The sequence below is a fragment of the Cetorhinus maximus genome, chromosome 5 (genome assembly GCF_964194155.1).
Source record: "Cetorhinus maximus chromosome 5, sCetMax3.hap1.1, whole genome shotgun sequence".
NCBI lineage: Eukaryota > Metazoa > Chordata > Chondrichthyes > Lamniformes > Cetorhinidae > Cetorhinus > Cetorhinus maximus.
In genome coordinates this window covers 31,176,660-31,198,948 of record NC_135883.1, presented here as the reverse complement: position 1 = coordinate 31,198,948, position 22,289 = coordinate 31,176,660, and the positions used below count along the sequence as shown (strand labels likewise).

The 22,289-nt window shown below is 43.9% G+C and overlaps 1 protein-coding gene across 1 annotated transcript in view; it reads left to right on the top strand.

The window, feature by feature from the left end:
- LOC144680441 (uncharacterized) overlaps positions 1 to 22,289 on the top strand; it is a 72,174-nt gene that overhangs the window by 24,431 nt on the left and 25,454 nt on the right. The window contains exons 3-5 of the mRNA XM_078541404.1: positions 5,223 to 5,399; positions 20,172 to 20,260; positions 21,126 to 21,288. Of these exons, the coding sequence (XP_078397530.1) occupies positions 5,223 to 5,399; positions 20,172 to 20,260; positions 21,126 to 21,288 (429 nt within the window). The remainder of the gene's footprint in view (positions 1 to 5,222; positions 5,400 to 20,171; positions 20,261 to 21,125; positions 21,289 to 22,289) is intronic.

The window sequence follows — 22,289 nt, the reverse complement described above, 5'->3', positions numbered from 1 at the left end:
TGCCTTCCTAATCATTGTACCAGCATACTAATTTTTGTGATTCATGTCCCAGGACACCCAGATCCCTCTGTACCTCAGAGTTCTGCAATCTCTCCCAATTTAAATAATATGCTGCTTTTTTATTCTTCCTGCCAAAGTGAACAAGTTCATAATTTCCCACATTATACTCCATCTGCCAAATTTTGCCCACTCACTTAACCTGTCTATATGCCTTTGCAGATTCCTTATGTCCTCTTCACAGCTAACTCTCCTACCTACATTCATGTCATCAACAAATTTACAACCAACCATACATTTGGTCCTGTCATCCGAGTCACTAATATAGATTGTTAATTAATTCATTCATTAATTATAGATCTTTAATGTAATGTAAGAGATAGCAATAGTATGGGTTGATTTAATGATTAATAAGGTTTTTTTGATTTCTAGCACTAGTGCTGCATACTATGATGAATGTAGGTTTATACCAGCTGACTCCGTATGGCATTGCTTGCAGGTGGTCTGATGTACAATTGTGACGTTTAGCTGACCTGGGCCAACCATATCTGGAAGCAACTTGTTATAGTATGAATTTTTAAATGAATGAAAAGTGCTTCAGCACCAGTCAGACCACTCCCTGTACTCTTTAGGCAAATATAAATAAGCTCCAAAAACATAGACAATTGCAACAACAACCTGAACATTTTGGCCCATAACTTCCGTGCTCCCCAGCGTCAGATTTGGGAGGTACCCCAAAGATGTGCTGGGGAATCCCTCTGGGAAGTTCCCAGGTAAGGGTTTGCACGGCAATTGCTCAGAAGTGCTCACTTCCTCTGGATAATTGCACTGCACCGGGTACCATCCAAAAATGTAATTTAAATTGTAAACTTCGGATGGTTTTGCCAGGGTTACACCAATAGTTATTCAGAAAAAGGTAGAAGAATTAAAACTTCTTCTAACTTCTGAGTAACTATTGTAAAGACCCAGACCGACCCCAAGCGATCCACCACACCCCCAACCCAGCCCCCAGGGGACTTCGCCTCCCTCCCCCCCCGCCCTCTGACATCTCCCGGCCCCCACCCTCCGACACGCCCCAACACCCCCCCCCCCTCTGATCTCCCACACCCCACACCCCCAGATCTCAGACACTCCCCCTCCACAAGGACTTCTGACCCCCTGTCACTCCCAACCACTTCAGACCTCCAACCACCACCACCCCCCCACCGGACCTCCAGATTCCACTCATCCACCCCACCCCATCCATGGATCTTGGACCCACATCCCCCACCCCCTCGCAGACTTTGGAGCCCCCCACAAATCCCCCCGGACCTCAGAACCCCACACCATAACCCCTCAGACCTCGGAACCCCCAACCCCACGACTTCCCCCTGGATCCCCAACCGACTTCCACCCCTGGGCTTCGGACCCCCACCCCGTCCTCCCCACCGCACCCCCCCCCCTCCCCCACAATGGACTTCCAACCTCACCCCACCGGAACTCCGACCAACCCCCGAATTCCCCAGGCCTTGGACCAATGCCAACACCTCCCTGGACCTCCAACCGACCCCCGCCAGCCTCCCCAGACTGCCCCTGGACGCCCACACCCCACAAATCCTACCCACTTACCTTAGACACTTACCTGCCCCGGCCTATCAATTTCCCTGGCCCTTTAAAATTACCTGCTTTACGGCAGCAAGTGCTGTAAAAAAAGGGGGCGCGGCCTCCTTGAATCCACTGGAGCTACACTTCACTGGGGCCTGTGAAGAGTCTTTCTCTGCAGGCCCCAGGCAGCTTTGGCGAATGGAAGTGTCAACGTAATTTTCAAGACCAGACAAGTAGGTAATTCCTGCGGGCCAGCACTTTCCGACGCTGGTCAGAAGTTATGGCCCAATAATCTAGCAATTAACCTGCAACTAGTTTATGATCCTTCTAAGTAACATTACTGGTGGAGTGGGGGGTGGGGGTGGGGGTGGGCGTTGGTGGTTGTCCTTCATGCCATTTAATATCATGTGCGAGGTTAAGACGAGGCACAAGCTGGAGTGTGGCATCTCAAGATGGCAGCACTGGCATCAAATCAGCATTCACACATCGATTGACTTCATAGTCCACCTGCTCTGCAGGTCTCTGACAGTCGTTAGGTGCGCATTCAATCCCATCGGAAGTGTCCACATGCATTTCAGAAAACATTTTCCACTGTTAGGAGACTGTGCAATGCCTAAAATCAGGTGCTGCAGAACTTTATTTCCTCCCTGCTGTACCTAAAGTGCAGAAGTTATGATTTCAAAATAAACATCATGCATAAAAAAGACTTAAAGAAGAAATATGATTTAAAGTTTCATGCTTTCTTCAGACCCCTTTTTTTTTTACTAAAGCAAAAATGCTATGGACGCAGAGAAATTGGAAGTAAAAACAGAAAATGCTGGAAATATTCAGTAGGCCTGTTAAAATCTGTGGAGAGAGAAACAGAGTTAACATTTCAGGTTAATGACTTTTCGAAGAACCAGACACTGACACTGTGGAGTCCAGTTTTGTGACCTCCAATTCCACAGTCACAACACAACCCTGGTCCAATTATTTTCCACTTCCCAGTTCTCTTTGACTTGGAGATCACATTTTTTTCTAAATTTCTTAATTACAACACCATAAGAGAATATCTAGTTTTATGAAACGATTAGTGGCATTTCTATTCAGTTTAAGTTTCCCTAGAAAATTGCAACAGTGAGCAATTATTTGGCAAAATTAAATCTCTTGCCTGTTGAGAGATAGTTGAAGGAGAGGGATGATTTTCTTTGATCACCAGCCTTCCCCTTCCCATTGTAGAGCAACTGACTGACTCCAATAAACCTGAGTGAATCTTTGGCATAGAAGAAGTTAAAATGACAATTGTCCCATTCCTGCATTAATTCTTTTTGTCAATTATAAAAGCTATGAACAATTTTGTCATAACTAATAGCAATGAATAATGTGTGTAATCAAATGCATTCAGTTGTAATTTTCTAGTTTACAGTCAGAAGGATAAAAATACCCTCGAAGAGCTCCACAAAATTTGGCTTATACAACACTAGATTTAAAAACATATATGACCTGATGAAATGTTCAACACCAGAAATTGTGGGTACTAACAAATCGATTTAGCTGTAACGTTTGTAGGCCAGTGCTATGTCTTAGAAGAGTTTAAAGCTGAACCAAGTGAATATTAACAGATTTTAAAATTAAAGATAATAACTTTGTTTGTGTATCACAAGTCCCAAGTATTATGAAAATTGCTTCCTTTTTATGCTGAGTTTGTTATTTTGACAAGTGATTTCATGTAACCTAACAATACCAGCTGGGGTGTAGTGTAGGACTGGCATTGTCGTATCTGGACTGTTTTAAATGGACTAAACATTATTGTCCTCTCCATCTCCTACTGTAAATCTAAGGTTGATGGGATGAGTCACTGATCTGAGCAGCCATTGCTGGGACAGAAACGATTGATGTTGGGTCCTCTTCCTCCAATTTAGTGTCAGCTGCCCAACTCTAGCCTGGGACTCGTGCAATGAATTGAGGACTCAATAGCAGAAGTGGTCATTAGTTCTCTGTGGCTAACACCAGGACAACACTGCTCCATTAAAAGGATTCAATGGAGGTCACATTGTTTTGACCTTGAACTCTAGCAATGGTGAATGAGTTCAGTTAAGGATATAATTGAATTTGGAAATGATTGTACACAGAGAAAACTTCACATTGATAAAGCTCTTGACCACATTCTGTTTATGTTCATTCTATAGTCTTTCAGTGACACCCACTGTTCCTCCATTTCCACTCCAAAGCCCCTGAACATTTTGTCACATCACAAGCCCATGGCCCATCTTTCCCAGAACTCTATGTTTCCAATTAGGTTTCCGCCCCTGCCACAGTACTGAAACGACCCTTATCAAAGTCACAAATGACATGCTATGTGAATGCGATAAAATTAAACTACGCCTCCTTCGAGACCTTACTGCAGCCTTTTACACAGCTGACCACACCATCTTCTTCCAATGTCCCTCAGTCAGCCAGGTGGGTGGGACTGCACTCAACTGGTTCCATTCTTACTTCCCTAACCATTGTCAGAGAATCACCTGCAATGGTTTCTCTTCCTGCTCCCACACCATTACCTCTGATGTCCCCAAGGATCTATCTTTGGCCTCTTTCTTATTTCTCATGCTGCTCCTTGGTGACATCATCCAAAAACACAACATCAGTTTTCACAGGTACGCTGACCAGTTCTACCTCGCCAGCATCTCACTCGACTCTTTACTCTAAGTTATCAGACTGCCTTTTTGGCATCCAGTGCTAGATGAGCAGAAATTTTCTCCAATGAAATATTGGAAAGATCAAAGTTATTGTCCACTCCCCACAACAAACTCTATGCCCTAGCTACATATTCCATCCCTCTCCCTGACAGCTGCCTGAGGCTGAACTAGGCTATCCACAGTTTTGGTGTCATCACCAAGGCTACCCATTTTTACCTCTGTAACATCGCCTGATTCTGCTCCTGCCTGAGCTCATCTGCTGCTGAAATCCTCATCCATGCTTTTGTAACCCCTAGACTTAACTGTTCCATAGCACTCCTGGCAAACCTCCCACATTCTACCCTCCATAAACTTGAGGTTATCCAAAATGCCAAGGCCACACAGCAATCCATCAATCTATCCTCTCACAGATCAGTAGAGTTGCTGAGGTGTTGCCCCAGCCATATGAATAAAATCACAAATCACAAATCCCTTTGCTAAGGTGGCATCTGGCAAACTTTCCACCGAAAATGTTTGTATGCATCTCAGATGCCTCATGGTGCTTTGGAAAGGGTACTAGAGAGCCTTTTCACTCCCTGGCTCTATCTAATGTGCATTAATTCTGGTTATGTGCTTTCCTCAGACCTCAATTGTCTATATTGATTTCCACTTGCCTTTCCATTCTGACATATGTTAGCTGGCTTCTCAGGAAAAACTTGCCAGCTATACCATTTCAGGAAATGCTGGATCAATCTAGAGAGTCTCATTGTGATGGATTTTTCAGGGAGTAAAATTAACGTTGACATTAGTGCAGATTTTTTCAGCTTTCAACTCATCAGTACAGATTCTCGAATCAGTTTATTGGAAAGTTGGACTTTATTTGGATTGTAGGCATTTCTGTGCATGGGTCACAGTATTTTCAATGTTTCTTCACATGTCATTTATTATTAAAGTGAATATAATTTGCTGCTCTACTTCTCCTTTCAGGAAAACTTTAAACCCGACCTTGAACCTGCTGCTAGTTTACATTTCCAGCCGTGGCTTTCACTAGGAGCTCAATTTCAAGATCTGCCAATCCCAGTGACCTGTGCAGTTCGGCAGCTGGTTCAAGGTAAAGAACGTCAACCACAGAAAGAGGTGCTGATAGAGAAAATGCCTGTGCAGGTAAGCTGGAGCGCATTCTGTGTATGCAGCCAGTGTTAGAATTAGAGTCAAGTTCTCATACATGGGCTTTGAAGTTTGGGAGTGATGGCAGTACTGTCCAGGACAGGATAAAGCATCCTGGTCAGATTTGAATGTTAAAGCCACTTGCATTTTCTGTATATTCCTTCAGTATGGTTCCATACCTCAGAAAAGGCTCTTTCAGGAACTGGGTGACAGAGGTTGTGTAAAAATATTGGGGTTGATTCTTATTTCTCTACTGCCCTGGTTTTAGACATATACTGGGTGATAATAGAGCCAAAATCACATAGCAAACTGAGCTACTGTCTTGCCACTGAAGTTTCATCCATTCCAATGTTCACAGGACCTCAATTTAGGCAGCCACAGCTGCTGCCAGGAATGGGCGGAGGTCTCATTTATATAGGCAAATTGAGTCAGGACCTCAGTGCCATTTTCATCCTTGTCTACATCGCTACCACTAATTCCTCAACCCACCCACAAACTCTGGATGCTACAAGTCTAGAGAATGAACCTCAGCTTCAGTTAGGGAAAGCTGGAAGTCAATCTGCTATTTATTTTTACTGTGGTCATTTACATGGTTTGAATCTTAACAGTTTCCAGTATGTCACCTCCTTGCTGTTGACAGTATTGGAAACATTTTCCAGCTGCTGTAAACTGCTGCTTCATTCCACTTCCCTGCACTTCCACCTGTCCCCTTCGAAGTGCTGCACTAGGCTGATTTATGATCAGCTGCCCTATTCCGATTTCCCACCCTCCCAATCATCGAGCTGCTGATAAACACTGTGATTCGTGCTGGCAGCTCACCTATTCAATGTAAATAAATGGAGCCCAATCACAAAAATTGATTGGGTGGAGAAGATGGACCTGCCCACAGCCCACCCAATGTACACTCAGCATGAAAATTGCCTCCATTATCACTTTACCTCTGAATTTTGCTTTTGAATCCAGACCAGACTGATGGGGTCAGAAGCTTTTTACTCTGCCGCCTATCTGCAGTTGGAACTTGAGTTTTCCTTGTGTTCATTTGTGTGCACATTTTAGCTGCCTCTCCAGACACAAACAAATGACTTCTATTTCCACTTTTTTTTCCTTTTTTCACTTCTCTTCTCTTTCCCCCTCCTAGACACTTTTATTGTCATGCCACCTTTCCATAAGACCATAAGACATAGGAGCAGAAATTAGGCCATTTGGCCCATCGAGTCTGCTCCGCCATTCAATCATGGCTGATAAGTTTCTCAACCCCATTCTCCCGCCTTCTCCCCGTAACCTTTGATCCCCTTACCAATCATGAAGCTATCTATCTCGGTCTTAAATACATTCAATGACCTGGCCTCCACAGCCTTCTGTGGCAATGAATTCCATAGATTCACCACTCTCTGGCTAAAGAAGTTTCTCCTCATCTCTGTTCTAAAAGGTCTTCCCTTTACTCTGAGGCTGTGCCCTCGGGTCCTAGTCTCTCCTACTAATGGAAACATCTTCCCCACGTCCACTCTATCCAAGCCTTTCAGTATTCTGTAAGTTTCAATCAGATTCCCCTCTCATCCTTCTAAACTCCATCGAGTATAGACCAAGAGTCCTCAAACATTCCTCATTTCTCCCCTTTCAGATACTCTGCCTGCTTAATTCCTTACTCCAAACCATCAGTACTCTTTGAACATTCTGCCTTCTTGCCATGTTTGACTCTCTCATGGATAAGCATAAGCTTCCCTCTATGCCTCCTTTGGCATACACTGAAGTGCTCATAAAATCACTTGGTGCTGAATCATTGTGAGCAGTAACCCAATTGCACGATCCCATTATCTCACTGAAGTCCTCAGCCAGCGCAACCATTAAGGGTTAATCTCACAAATCTCCTCCCTGTCCAAATCACTCATCCCACTGCTGACCCTGTGGATTCTACCACTGGTTCAGCTCTTACCACCTCTCTCCACATGTCTGTCCAGAATGTCGATCACTTTCGAACAAGGCCCTTAATCCATGAACTTATTGTGGATGATTGCATTGATATCATGGTCTTAACAAAATCCTGGCTGAAGGGTGACAACAGCTTCCCTCTGACGAAAGCCTCCCCATGTGGTTACACCTTCCATGACTTGCCTTGCCCAAACCATCGCGGTGGTGGTGTGGCTCTTTTAATCTATCTCACCTTGGCTCGCCCCTTACTCCTCTGGCACTTTTTCCACTTTGAGCAGTTCACCTTGTTCTACCTCCCTCACCTCTCACTTAAAATCCTTATTTCTCTACTGCCGCACTCACCTCCCCGAGCATAATAACATTTTCTCACCATGATATCTTCACTATTTTCCTCTGTGAGCCTCTACGCCAAACGACTTCTTATCCTTACTGGTTTCAACCTCCATCTCAACTCATCATGCTCTTTCTCCTCTGAGTTCACTGCCCACCTATCCTCCCTTAATCTCTCCTTCCATGTAAGCTCTCCAACTCTGTTCACAGCCACAACCATAACCTTGCCATCTCAGTGTGACCTCGGTACTCCTATCATATCAATTACAGATAAGGCCATCTCTGATCATTTCCTTGTATCACTTTCCACTCACATCCCCCTTCCACGTACCAACAATACCTCTTTTGCGTCCCTGGAAAGAAACTATTTCTCAGTTCACTTGCAACTTCACTTTCAATATTGAATTGTTGGCCTTTGGGTGTTGGTTCATCACAACATTTTTGCAGCTACTGATTGGCTCAACCTCAGCCTCACCTGCACCTTTAATGCCTTAGTGCTCAATAAAACCATTACTCTCCCTCACCCTGGATCTTTCCCCTGGTACAACCGTCATCTCAGCCACCTTACGTCCAAAGGATTCAGACTTGAACAGATATGGCCAACAACTGGTTTAGCCATTCTTTGTCATATCTGGCTGGACCATATAAGGCACTATCAGGTCCTGCTTTCATCTGCTAAAACTGCTCACAATTAATGGGTTATCCCTGAATGCAAAGATAACCCCCTGCTTCTATTCTCCACTGCAATCTATCTTCTTAAATGCCTCTCCCCTGTCTCCTCACCACCAACAATAAGCGCGAGGAGTTAATGGACTTCTTTGTCACCCATATTGAGACGTCTGATCAGATGCTTCTCCTGCTCCTTCCCTTTCCCTAGCCCACCAAGCCAAAAATTCTCAAATGTTCCCCTTGCCCTAGGCCTGAATTCTCATCTTTCTCTAGTTTCTCTCCCATCTCCACCTCATGCCGTCTCCGAGCACACCCTGTCCTTGAGACCCACCTCCTTCTCTCACAATCCTATTCCCATGAAACTGCTGACTTGCCTTCCTAGTCCCCATGTTAGCTGATATTTTAACAGTTCTCTCTCTTCAGTTGCTGCACATCTCTCCTTTTAATCTGCTGTCATGACCCCTCTCTTCCAAAAGCAAAAAATCCTTGAACCCACCGACCTTGTAAACTAATGCCCAATCTCCAAAGCCCCATTTCTCTCAAGCCCTTGAACATGTTGTCTTTTCCCAAATCTGTGCTCATCTTTCCTGGAAATCCATGTTTGAATCCCACCAATCAGGTTTCCACCCCTGCCACAGTACTGAAACAGCTCTGATCAAAGTCACAAATGACACCCTGTGTGACTGTGACAAAAGTAAACTATCCCTCCTCATTATTCTTGACCTGTCTGCAGCCTTTGACATGTTGAACACGCCATCCTTCTCTAACGCCTCTCTACTGTCATCCAGCTGGATGGGACTACACTCACCTGGTTCCATTCTTATCTATCTAATCATAGCCAGAGTATCACCTGCAATGGCTTTTCTTCCCGCCCCGTTACGTCTGGTGTCCCTCCAGGATCTATCCTTGACCCCCTCGCTTTTCTCATCCACATGTTTCCCCTTGGCAACATCATCCAAAAACACAGCATCGGTTTTCACATATATGCTGATGACACCCAGCTCTACCTCACCACTAGCTCTGTCGAGCCCTGCACTGGCTCTAAATTATCAGATTGCATATCTGACATCCAGTACTGGATGAGCAGAAATTTCCTCCATTGAATGTTCGGAATACTGAAGCCATTGTCTTTGGTCCCCACTACAAACATCATTCCCTAACTGCTGACACCCTTCTTCTCCATGTCAACTGTCTAAGGTTGAACCAGAATATTTGTAACCATGGTGTCATATTTTACCTTGAGATGAACTTCCAACCACATTCCCACAGCATCACTAAGACCACTTATTTCCACCTCTGTAACATCGCTTGACTATGCCCCAAACTCAGCTCATCTGCAGCTGAAGCCCTCAAGTATGCCTTTGTTACCTCTGGACTGGACTATTCCAATGAGCTCCTGGCCAGTCTCCAATATTGTACCCTCCATAAATTTTAGGTCATTCAAACTCTGCTTCCTATTTATATATCAAGAAATTTAAAGTCCTTGTTTTCAAATCCCCCTATGGCCTTGCCCTCCCTATCTCTAATCTCCTCCAGCTCCACAAACCTCTGAGATATCTGTGGTCCTCTAATTCTGGCCTCTTGAGCATCCCCAATTTTAATTGCTCTAACATTGGTGGCTCTGTCTTCAATTGCCTAAGCCTTAAGCTCTGGAATTCCCTCCTAAACCTCCCTCCTCTCTCCCTCTCTTTCCGCCCTTAAGATGCTCCTTAAAACCTAATTTTTTGACCAAGCTTTTGTGAAACACCTAAATATCAGCTTATGTGGCTCTGTATCATATTTTGCTTTATAGCACCCATGTGAAGCACCTTGGGACATTTTATTACATTAAAGACACTATAGGAATATAAGTTGTGTTGTTGAAGAGGAAGAGGACCAATACCCTGTTAGCTATGCTGCATCAGAACTCTGAATGTTTCAGGCAGAGACTGGATGGAAGCCTGGTTCAGTAATGATATGCCTGTTCCATCCCTCACCTGTAGAGGAATCCTCCATTTTTTTTTTGCCCTAGAGAGGCAATGACCTCAGTCTTCATGCTGCAGTGTGTCGGGATATTCCTCCCTAAAACTTTCTGAAATTCTGACATAGCGATGCAAGAACTGGTTCTAAATTCACAGCAGTGAGGAGAAAATCAAATTTCTGTTACTGTTGGGTTGTCTTGGAAGATATTGAGTGTCTTACTCTAGTAAGAGATCTGGCTGGAGGCAAAGATCTTTCCTTAAAAATATTTTTATTTACATAGTTCACCATTTACATCACTATATACATGACATCATTATGTCATAGCTCTTTGCGCACCTGCTCAATATTCATTATTAGAGTCATATTAGTTAACCCTTTACTCTACATCTCCCCCCAAGTCTTTATCTCTATAATGTTATATACACCTCCTCCTACACAGAGACTCTATTTTTAAACAGATGGTCTCCTTGGTGGTTTCATCAATCTCCCTAAATGTGTACAGAGCTCTTCTTGAGATTGTTGCAGATCTGTTCATTCCAAACTCATTTCCAGAGAGTTGTCACTCCTTGTTTTCCTCATTAGTGCTTCTGCAGGTGTGACGTCCTCCAGAGGATCAGGGTATGCAGCCCATCCTGCTAATAGCTTCCTGTTCAGTGAAATCAAGGCATTTCTGTTCCTTTGGATGATGCCTGTTTCTCTTCGGACCAGATATGATCTTAGTTGCTGTAACTTTTCCATTAGGTAGCTTTCCACTGCTGGCCTCTAATCCACACCATCTCTCCTTTTTCGAGTGTGGGAAGGTCATGAGTCCTGTGTTGTTGGTTGAAAGTGCAGGCTTAACCATTGTCTGGCATGACCATGGTCTTCTACTGTGACATTTGGTATCAACATGTTTGAAAGGAATGGAAGCTGGGTTCTTAGCTCGCGACCCATCAAAAGCTCGCATGGAGTGAAACCATTCTTCAGTGGTGTAGAGTGATAACTGAGCAGGGTTAGCTCAAAGTCTTCATTTTTTCTGAGTAGGTCTTTAATGATGCATACCCCTCTCAGCCTTTCCGTTGGCCTGAGCGAACTTGTGAGGTGGGAAAATCCATATGGCGCTGCAAAGGATTGGAAACACTCATGGTCAAATTGTGGCCCATTGTTAGAGATGACATTGTCCAGAATGCCACATGTGGAAAATATCCTCTTCAGAGAGGTTGTAACAGCTTCAGAGGTGAGGCCATGTAGCTTTTGCACATCTATCCAGCGGGAATAATAATCCACAATGATGAGAAATACTTTTCCTTTGAATTCAAATAGATCCAGAGGCATTCCCAAAGCCTGGATGGGAAAGAGGAGGACAGAAGTGACTCTTTCTGTTCCTGACTGTGAATAGCACACATGACACAGTTGGAGACCATCATCTGAATTTTCCCCCCATCAGGGGGGTTGTGTGGGGGCGGGCAGATGCGAGCGCGAACCCAATCTGCACCCCCGATTGGGTGCGCGCCGCCATTTTACGTGGGCGGGCCAGTTAAGGCCTGCCCAGTGTGACGCACACCCAGGAGAGCTGTGCACTCCCTGTGTGGGTGGAGGGGATTCCCTGAGTCGGGGCCTGCGCTCTTTCGCGTATGCGTGCGAAAGAGTGCCGAAATATCCCCGAGGCACAGAGCTGCCCCAGGGAGATTAGTTTAAGTTTTGAAAAATGTAATAAAGGTAAAAAAAAAATTTAATGACATGTCCCCTCGTGTGAAACTGTCACATGAGCTGGGACATGTCCATTAATTTTTTCAAAAAATTTTATTTAATTAATGAACCCTTCATGATACCTCATCCTGCCCATAGATGAGGTTTCATGAAAAATGCAAAGGCCGCCTGGGCTCTTTGCCTGCCCGCCAACCTTAAGGTTGGACGGCAGCATTCTTAACAACTTTAATTATTTTCTTAATGGCCTTTAATAGGCCTTTGACAGTTCGGCGGGCGTGCAGCTGACACAGCTGCGCGCCTGCCGAACTGACAATCTAAATGACGCATGGTGACATCAGGACGTCCGCCTGTCATCACCATGTGTCATTTAACATGTCAACGAGCAGGCCCCGCCCCTGCTCGCCGACGGAGAAATTCTTCCTCATGTCTTCGATAGAGCGTGAGATACCTGGCCACCATGCGGACTGTTGTGGCCTGGCCTGACACTTGTTAATACCAAGATGTCCTTGGTGAATCCTCTGGAGGACTTACAGCCAGAGAGCTAGTGGTACCGTCAATCGCTCGCTATAGACCAAGAGGTCATCTATGATGCTAATGTGGTGATATTGTTCAAAGTACTGCCACAGGACCGGGTTACAGGAATATACTGTGGCCATCCATCAAGGCAGTACGTGCAAATCTGCATACATTCTTCATCTCGCCTCTGCGCCTCTCGAAATTCTTTAAACTTCTGCCCTGTTTCTGGCAGGTATTGAGTGGTTAAGGTTGTGAAGGCCTCAACTTCCTCAATGAAAGTTTTATCTTCTTATTCTGGGTAGTTGGTGGGTACCCACATCAGAGTGGCCCAAGACATAATAAGAAAGTTTCTCACATGCCCAAGTCACTACGAGGGCTTCCTTCTATATGACAGCATAGTGTTAAGGACCTTTATGCACAATACACAGGTCTTTTTGTTCCATTTCTCTGGATCTGAAATAACATTGCTCCCAATCCTCTTGCTGGTGCATCTGCCGCTACAATAGTTGGATGTTTGGCCTCATAGTGTATTAGGACCTCCAAACATTTCAACATCATTTTGATTCTTTCAAAGGATTACTGTTGTTACTCAGTCCAGCACCATGCCTGGTCTTGTCCCTAAAGTGGTTTTAGAGATTAATTTACTTGAGCAAGGTGAGGTAGGAATATTCCCAGTTGGTTGACCATACCCATAAACGTTTGTATTTCAGTGATAATCCTGGGCAGCAGGAATTCTCTTATGGCTTTTGACTTATCCAAGTCTGCAGTGATTCCTGTTGTCTGTATATTTTATTGTGGGTTTGGAAAACTCATGCTTGTCATCGAATGTTAAGCCAGAATCTTGCAGCGTTCTTGATACTCCTCTTACTCTTTTGTCATGTTCTTCCTTTGTTGGGCCATGGATTAAAATGCGTCCATGTGACATGTGATGCCTCCTATACCTTCTCATGTGTTGGACATCGTCCTTTAGAAAATTTCCAGTATAGACATGATGCCAAAAAGCATACGGTTGAACCAGTAATGTCCAAAGGGTGTTATGAAGGTCGTTAGAAGTTTTGACTCCTGATCCAGGAGGAGGGAGCGACAGGAGGACTCTGGGACAGGCAGTCAGCAGCAGCTAGAGGGGTCAGGAGTTGAAAAGGAGCGCTAGAGGAGTCGGGAGTTGAAGAGAAGCGCGAGAGGAGTCGGGAGTTGAAGAGGAGGGCGAGAGGAGTCAGGAGTTGAAGAGAAACGTGAAAGGAGTTGGGAGTTGAAGAGGAGCGCGAGAGGAGCCGGGAGTTGAAGAGAAGCGTGAGAGGAGTCGGGGGTTGAAGAGGAGCGCGAGAGGAGTTGGGAGTTAAAGAGAAGCGTGAGAGGAGTCAGGAGTTGAAGAGGAGGGCGAGAGGAGTCGGGAGTTGAAGAGAAGCTGGGAGAGCAGGGGTGACTGAGGGAGTTTGGGAGGAGGGAACGAGGTGATCCTTTGAGTACCATGAGTACAGCCGGGTAAGCATTTACTACTTTTATTGCTTATAGTTTTTAAGGTCTTATTTTGTGGTTCATCATTTGTAGGGGCTATATTCTGTAACAACGAGGAGCAGGGAAGAAGGGCCTAAGTGTAATTGATATTAAGTATCTTCCAAAAGATTTAATTTAATTTAAAGGGGTAAGTCATGGCAGGAGAGCTCAAAGCCATGGTGTGCTCCTCCTGCTCTATGTGGGAAGCCTGGCACATTTGGGGCCAGCAGGTGTGCGGGAAGTGTCTCCAGCTATAGCTCCTAGAAGCCCGGGTTTTGGAGCTGGAGCGGCAGCTGGGGACACTGTGAAGTATTCGCGAGGCGGAGAGTATCGTGGATAGCACGTATAGAGAGGTGATCACACCGCAGGCTTAGAGTCCACAGGCAGGAAGGGAATGGGTGACCACCAGGCAAAGCAAGAGGACCAGGTAGGCAGTGCAGGAATCTCCTGTGGCTATTCCCTTGCAAAACAGATATACCACTTTAGATACTGTTGGGGGGAATGGCCTCTCAGGAGAAAGCAGCAACAGCCAAATTCATTGCACTGCGGTTGGCTCTGCTGCACAGGGTAGGAGCAAAAAGTGTGTGAATGCAATAGTTATAGGGGATTCAATTGTAAGGGGAATAGATAGGCATTTCTGTGGCCGCAAACGAGACTCCAGGATGGTGTGTTGCCTCCCTGGTGCTAGGGTCAAGGATGTCTCAGAGCGGCTAGAGGACATTCTGAAGGGGGAGGGTGAACAGCTAGTGGTCGTGGTACACATTGGTACAAACGACATAGGTAAAAAAAGGGATGAGCTCCTAAAAGCAGAATATAGGGAGTTAGGAAGTAAGTTGAAAAGTAGGACCTCAAAGGTAGTGATCTCAGGATTATTACCAGTGCCACGTGCCAGTCAGAGTAGAAATAGCAGGATATATTGGATGAATACGTGGCTGAAGAGATGGTGTAAAGGGGAGCGTTTCAGATTCCTGGGGCATTGGGACTGGTTCTGGGGGAGGTGGCCAGTACAAATTGGACGGGTTACACCTGGGCAGGACCAGGACTGATATCCTAGGGGGAACATTTGCTAGTGTGATTGGGGAGGGTTTAAACTAAAACGGCAGGGGGATGGGAACCTACGCAAGGAGTCAGAGGAGGGGGAATCAAGGACGAGAACAAAAGACAGAAAGTGGAATAAGAAAAGTGACAGTCAGAGAAATCAAGGGCAAGAATCAAGCAGTGAAAAATAGTGGGAACAGGACAAGTAATGTTAAAAAGACAAGCTTAAGGCTTTGTGCCTTAACGCGAAGAACATTCGCAATAAAGTGGATGAATTAACCGCGCAAATAGATGTAAACAGGTTGGGATTACGGAGACATGGCTGCATGGTGACCAGGGATGGGAACTGAACATCCAGGGCTATTCAGTATTTAGGAAGGACAGACAAAAAGGAAAAGGCGGTGGAGTTGCATTGCTGGTTAAAGAGGAAATTAACACAATAGTGAGGAAAGATATTAGCTCCGACAATGTGGAACCTGTATGGGCAGAGCTGAAAAACACTAAGGGGCAAAAAACGTTAGTGGGGGTTGTATATAGACCCCCAAACTGTAGTGGTGATGTTAGGAATGGCATTAAACAGGAAATTAGAGACGCAGGTAATAAAGGAACATCTGTAATTATGGGCGACTTTAATCAGCATATAGATTGGGCAAATCAAATTAGTAACAATGCCATAGAGGAGGAATTCCTGGATTGTATATGGGATGTTTTTCTGGACCAATACATTGAGGAACCAACGAGAGAACAGGCTATCCTCGATTGGGTTTTTATGTAATGAGAAAGGAATAATTGGCAATCTAGTTGTGCGAGGCCCCTTGGGGATGAGCGACCATAATATTATAGAATTCTTCATCAAGATGGAGAGTGCCGTAGTTGATTCTGAGACTTGGGTCCTGAATCTTAATAAAGGAAACTACGATGGTACGAGGCGCGAGTTGGCTATAATGGATTGGGAAACGTTACTTAAAGGGATGACGGTGGATAAGCAATGGCAAACATTCAAGGAGCGCATGGGTGAACTGCAATAATTGTTTATTCCTGTCTGGCGCAAAAGTAAAACAGGAAAGGTGGCCAAACCATGGCTTACAAGGGAAATTAGAGATAGCATTAGATGTAAGGAAGAGACATCCAAATTGGACAGAAAAAACAACAGACCTGAGGATTAGGAGCACTTTAGAATTCAGCAAAGGAGGACCAAGGGATTGATGAAGAAGGGGAAAATAGAATACAAGAGTAAGCTTACAGGGAACATAAAAACTGACTGTAAAAGTTTCTATAGGTATGTGAAGAGAAAAAGATTGGTGAAGACAAATGTAGGTCCCTTACAGTCAGAAACAGGGGAATTTATAATGGGGAACAAATAAATGGCTGACCAACTAAATACATACTTTGGTTCTGACTTCACAAAGGAGGTCACTAATAACATACCAGAAATGGTGGGGAACACAGGGTTTAGTGAGTAGGAGGAACTGAAAGAAATCACTATTACTAGGGAAATGGTGTTGGGGAAATTGATGGGATTGAAGGTCAATAAATCCCCAGGACCTGATAATCTACATCCCAGAGTACTTAAGGAAGTGGCCCTAGAAATAGTGGATGCATTGGTGGTCATCTTCCGAGATTCTATAGACTCTGGAACAGTTCCTATAGATTGGAGGGTAGCTAATGTAAACCCACTATTTAAAAAGGGAGGCAGAGAGAAAACAGGAAATTATAGACCAGTCAGCCTGACGTCGGTAGTGGGGAAAATTCTAGAGCCCATTATAAAAGATTTAATAGCTGAGCATGTGGAAAACAGTGGCAGAATTGGACAGAGTCAGCATGGATTTATGAAAGGGAATCATGCTTGACAAATCTACTGGAATTTTTCGAGGATGAAACTAGTAGAGTTGATGAGGGAGAACCAGTGGATGTGGTTTATTTGGACTTTCAGAAGGCTTTCGACAAAGTCGTACATAAGAGATTGGCGTGTAAAATTAAAGCGCATGGGATTGGGGGTAGTGTATTGAGATGGATAGAAAACTGGTTGGCAGACAGGAAACAAAGAGTAGGAATAAACAGGTCTTTTTCCAAATGACAAGCAGTGACTAGTGGGGTACCAAAGGGATCGGTGCTGGGACCCCAGCTATTCACAATATATATTAATGATTTAGATGAGGGATTAAATATAATATCTCCAAATTTGCAGATGACACAAAGCTGGGTGGGAGGGTGAGCTGTGAGGAGGATGCAGAGATGCTTCAGGGTGATTTGGACAAGCTGAGTGAGTAGGCAAATTCATGGCAGATGCAGTATAATGTGGATAAATGTGAGGTTATCCACTTTGGTAGCAAAAGCAGGAAGGCAGATTATTATCTGAATATAAATTGAGAGAGGGGAATGTGCAACGAGACCTGGGTGTCCTTGTACACCAGTCGCTGAAGGTAAGCATGCAGGTGCAGCAGGCGGTAAAGAAGGCAAATGGTATGTTGACCTTCATAGCCAGAGGATTTGAGTACAGGAGCAAGGATGTCTTGCTGCAATTGTACAGGGCCTTGGTTAGACCACACCTGGAATATTGTGTGCAGTTTTGGTCTCCTTATCTGAGGAAGGATGTACTTGCTATAGAGGGAGTGCAGCGAAGTGATTCCTGGGATGGAGGGACTGACATATGAGGAGAGATTGAGTCGATTAGGATTGTATTCACTGGAGTTCAGAAGAATGAGGGGGGATCTCATAGAAACCTATAACATTCTAACAGGACTAAACAGGGTAGATGCAGGAAGGATGTTCCCGATGGTGGGGGAGTCCAGAACCAGGGGTCACAGTCTGAGGACACAGGGTAGACCATTTAGTACTGAGATGAGGAGAAATTTCTTCACCCAGAGAGTGGTGAGCCTGTGGAATTCGCTACCACAGAAAGTAGTTGAGACCAAAACATTGTATGCTTTCAAGAAGGAGTTAGATATAGCTCTTGGGGCGAAAGGGATCAAAGGGTATGGGGAGAAAGCGGGAGCAGGCTATTAAGTTGGATGATCAGCCATGATCATAATGAAAGGCGGAGCAGGCTCGAAGGACTGAATGGCCTACTCCTGCTCGTAGTTTCTATGTTTCTATGTAATTGCAAGAATCACTGTTTGCATCGAACTTGGGAAAGATTGTCCTCTTCGCAAGTTTGGCTAGGTCCTCCTCTACCGATGCCATTGGATGTATTTCTCATTCCATTACCTTGTTCAGTTACATCAGGTCAATGCAGATTCAGATGAACCCATTCGATTTTTGAACTGGTACCATACCAGAGCACCACCTAGTTGGTTTAGTGACTAGTGAAATAACCCCTTGTTGAAGCATCACCTCAATCTCACTCCTTGCCCATTTTAGAAGTGGGTGTGAGACCTTCCCGGGTGTAAATAGACAAATTTCTTTGCATTTGTCTTGAGTGTGATGTGGTACACAGTCTTCAATTTTCCAAAGCCTCTGAAGATTTTTAAAATTCTCTTCTAAATTCAATGTCCTGTTCTTGTTCGTTGACTTCAATGACTTAAAGGATTAGGTTCAGACCTATACAACCTTTCCTGCTCAACAAAGAGCATTCCTGGTTCTGAATGAACTATAGTGTCTCAGAGGTTTTTCTGTCTTTGTAATTTAATGCTGCGTCAAGTTGACCTTTGACATTTAGCTTGATTCCTCCTGGGCCTTGGAGTTGGATTGATGAAGGTTGCAGCATGAAGTTTTGCAGCTACTGAACTCAATCAGATAAAACTGAGTCTCCAGCTCCTGTATCAAATTTAAATTCAGTATGATGTCCATTGACTTCAATCTTAGTGCTCCAGTATTGGGTTTCATTTTCTTTTATGTCCCTGGGAGGGTGATTTTCTGGTTGCCTGGAACATGTATTTCTTGTATAGAGCTTCTTTAAAAAGATTTTTTTTTGTGCTTTGCAAATACAAGCTGTTCTAAAATGACCAGCCTTACCACATCAATAGCATGGTGCAGTTCAGGAAGGACATTCTTCGCACTGTGGACCTTCTCCCTGCCACAGTAGGAACATTGGAAAATGGTGGTTGGCACCTTTTCAGCACGATTCCCTAGCTGCTGCTGCCATGCAACTTTCAGCTTTGCACCTAACAAACTGAATGGTTTCACCAGACTGTTCCTGCAGGATTTCTCCCTCACTTATTACAAAGAATCGATTTTGCCATCGCTCTTCAGCTGCCTAGACAGTTGCACAGCTTTACGTAGTGCGAAAGCTTCCTGAGATTGTAGAAAGTCTGACAGGGTTGCTTCTAAAACACCAACCACTATTCTATCTCTTATCAAGTCGTCGTTTAATGTTCCATACTCACAATCGTCAGCCGAATGGTAGAAATCATTTATGAATGAATCGATTCCTTCACCTGGTCTTTGGTTTCAGCAATCAAATTTTGCCTTCTCTATTACGATGTTTCAACGGAGACTAAAATACAAGTTAAAGGCTCTGAGGACATCCTCATAGGTGGCTGTCTCCTTATTCACCCATGCCTGGCCAGCACGTCATCTGCAATGCGACTGACAGCAGATAACAAGGTGCTAAATCTGGTCCCTGTTACTCTTGCTTGCAAATCCCAAAGCATTGCTGCACTAAGTGAAGGGCTTTCTCCAGTTTTTCCATTTCTCAGCCTGTCTGGGACCCTCTACATTCTGGAACGGTTCTGGGAGAGGTAGGGTAAAAGTCATTGCTCACCCTGAGTTGAGGTTCCCATTTCCCACACTGCTTTCCATGCTAGTTGCCTGGCTGTCCTCGTAGTTTCCCTCTCTGGCCTGACTACAGGGTTGGCCTTGAAATCCGTCACCCGCTGCTCTTTGCTGCTGGGCTTCTCTTCGGATTGTTTCCCTCCATTTTTTACTGTTTCTCTGTGGATGTAGTCACTGCTGCCACTGTCTGCTATTGTTGAATTGTCTCAGAAGACATTGAATTTCTCACTTTAGTCAGTGATCTAGCTGTAACAAACAAAAACAATGTTCCAGAACATCAAGACAGAGCTACTGTTCCTCTCTTAGGTTCATCTCGCTCTGACTGACATCAATATTACATAGCTCCTTATGCACATGCTCAGTAGTTACTATTATAGTAGTGTTAGAATTAACCCTTTACTCTTTCATTCCACTTACGTCTAATTCCAGGATCCTACACCCACCACAAGTTTTTCAACTATCCAAGGGCAACGCAAGCGTTTGGCTGAAACACCAATCAATGAAAGCATGCCAAAAAGGTTTGGTACTGCCTTTCAATTCTCACTTGAATCTTGATAGCTGCTGAAAGATAAAGTTAATAAAGTGCATGTTAATTTGCCGACAAGAGTTGCAACCATTTAGTTGAAAATTTTTATTTTAATTTGCCTAATTACATAATTTTTTAACTTTTATTCTAAATGTGAATCTATTGATTTGATCAGAATGCTTATGATGTTTATGGTGGTCTGTTTGTTTCTGCTCAATCCAGTGGAATTTTCTGCAAGCTGTTTGTAACTGCGTACTGGACAATAATGCACTCAGTTGATTTGTGTAAAATGTGCTATGGTTTGGGATGTTGGATACTCCAATATAACCACACAATAAATTAAACTCCACTGATACAGTGATTCCAGTTGACTCAACCATTAAAGTGTCTGTTATGATATGCATTCATCTTGTTAAATTGCTTATTCCCCTCGAACAAATGACACATCTTGTGAGTCAATCTCAGTATCTGCTTGAATTCTATTTTCCCTTCTCTATGATTTAACACATCTGTTCTCTGTTCAGCTGTGTATATGCGCTTTGCACTGACTACTGATGAAACTCTCAGTGTTTTAATTCTGTTTCACATCAAGTTTAAATCAACATTTATTGCTGAGTACTGGATTTAATGGTAATAATTTGACCTGATATCCTTGTGTTGGGGTTGACCACTCATAAACTTCTTGCAGTTCATTTTTCATAAGATGAATTGTTGACTGGAACACTTCTTGTTATTCATGATTGTCTAATTATAAATGTATACAGATTGCAAACTTCTGCAAATGGACACACATTTGGAAAGGTCCAAAAGCTATGATAATTATACTAATTTGGACTGTTTCTGGAATTATTTTACAGAAAAAGGAATCTTTCAACCCCTTCTCCAAAAATATCATCAGTAAACACTCCCAGTACAGGCCGTACCTACACGATAAAAAGCAGCCCTGTACCAAATCGATTGAGCACTGGTCACTTCTCAGCATGGGGCGTAGAAGATGATGAAGTTCTATACTACATGCAGGTATATTAGAGAATGGCAGATGATTCAACAACTTACTTCTCATGAAGTGGCAAGGCTTTACTTTTGCTCAATTTAATAGTTTCCATTTTCTATGCACCTTTGTTCCAAACTATAAGCTGATAATTGCTTTTAACAAAACGTATATTTTGGTTAGAACATCTAATTCCTCCTCATGTATTGAAGAGTAAGCTAGTAGCTATTCTGATGGCTTAGAGATGTAAAACAAGCAGGCTGTTTCTGAGCAAGAAAGGCCAGAGAGATCCTATGTTCAATCAGCGGCCTGCGCTGAGTTAACTGATCTAAGCAAGTGCAGCAGTAATGCTACCACAATTGGCCACTACAAGAAAATAAGCCAGCATTTCCACTTCTTATTGTGTGACAGCCAACCCAAAGGGTGTGCATGATAAGGGATGTCAAGTAAAAACTTCATCAGGCAGAACTGAGCTGCCTTCTACAGTCCTGCAGCCAGCTGGTATTTGCTCTTGAGTAGTGTAGTTGAGCAAAGTCACCACTGCTCTTGAGTAGTGTAGTTGAGCAAAGTCACCACTGCCCATGGAACATACATCAATGAAGAAAGTGGTGCCTCTGAGAAGGGAGAGAGAAAGGTTAGTAATATTTATATTTCTTAAAGGAAGAAAAATACATTGTTTTTAATTTTCATAAAATTTGTTCCTTAACTTTCAGTAAACTCTAGCTCTATTTTATTCATTTTCATTTTACTCATTCGCAGGATATGGGCTTTTATTGCCCATCATTAATTGCCCTTGGAGGTGGTGGTGAGCTGCCTTCTTGAGTTGCTGCAGTCCTTAAGTGGTTATAGATACAGTCATCTTACTGTTAGGGAAAGAGTTCAAGGAGTTTGCTCCAGTGATGATGAAGGAATGGCGTTATAATTCCAAGGCAGGACAATGTGGAACTTGACAATGGTGTTGTTCCCATGAGTCTCCTGCCCTTATCTTTTAGGTGGTGGATGTCACAAGTTTGGAAGGTGCTGTCAAGGA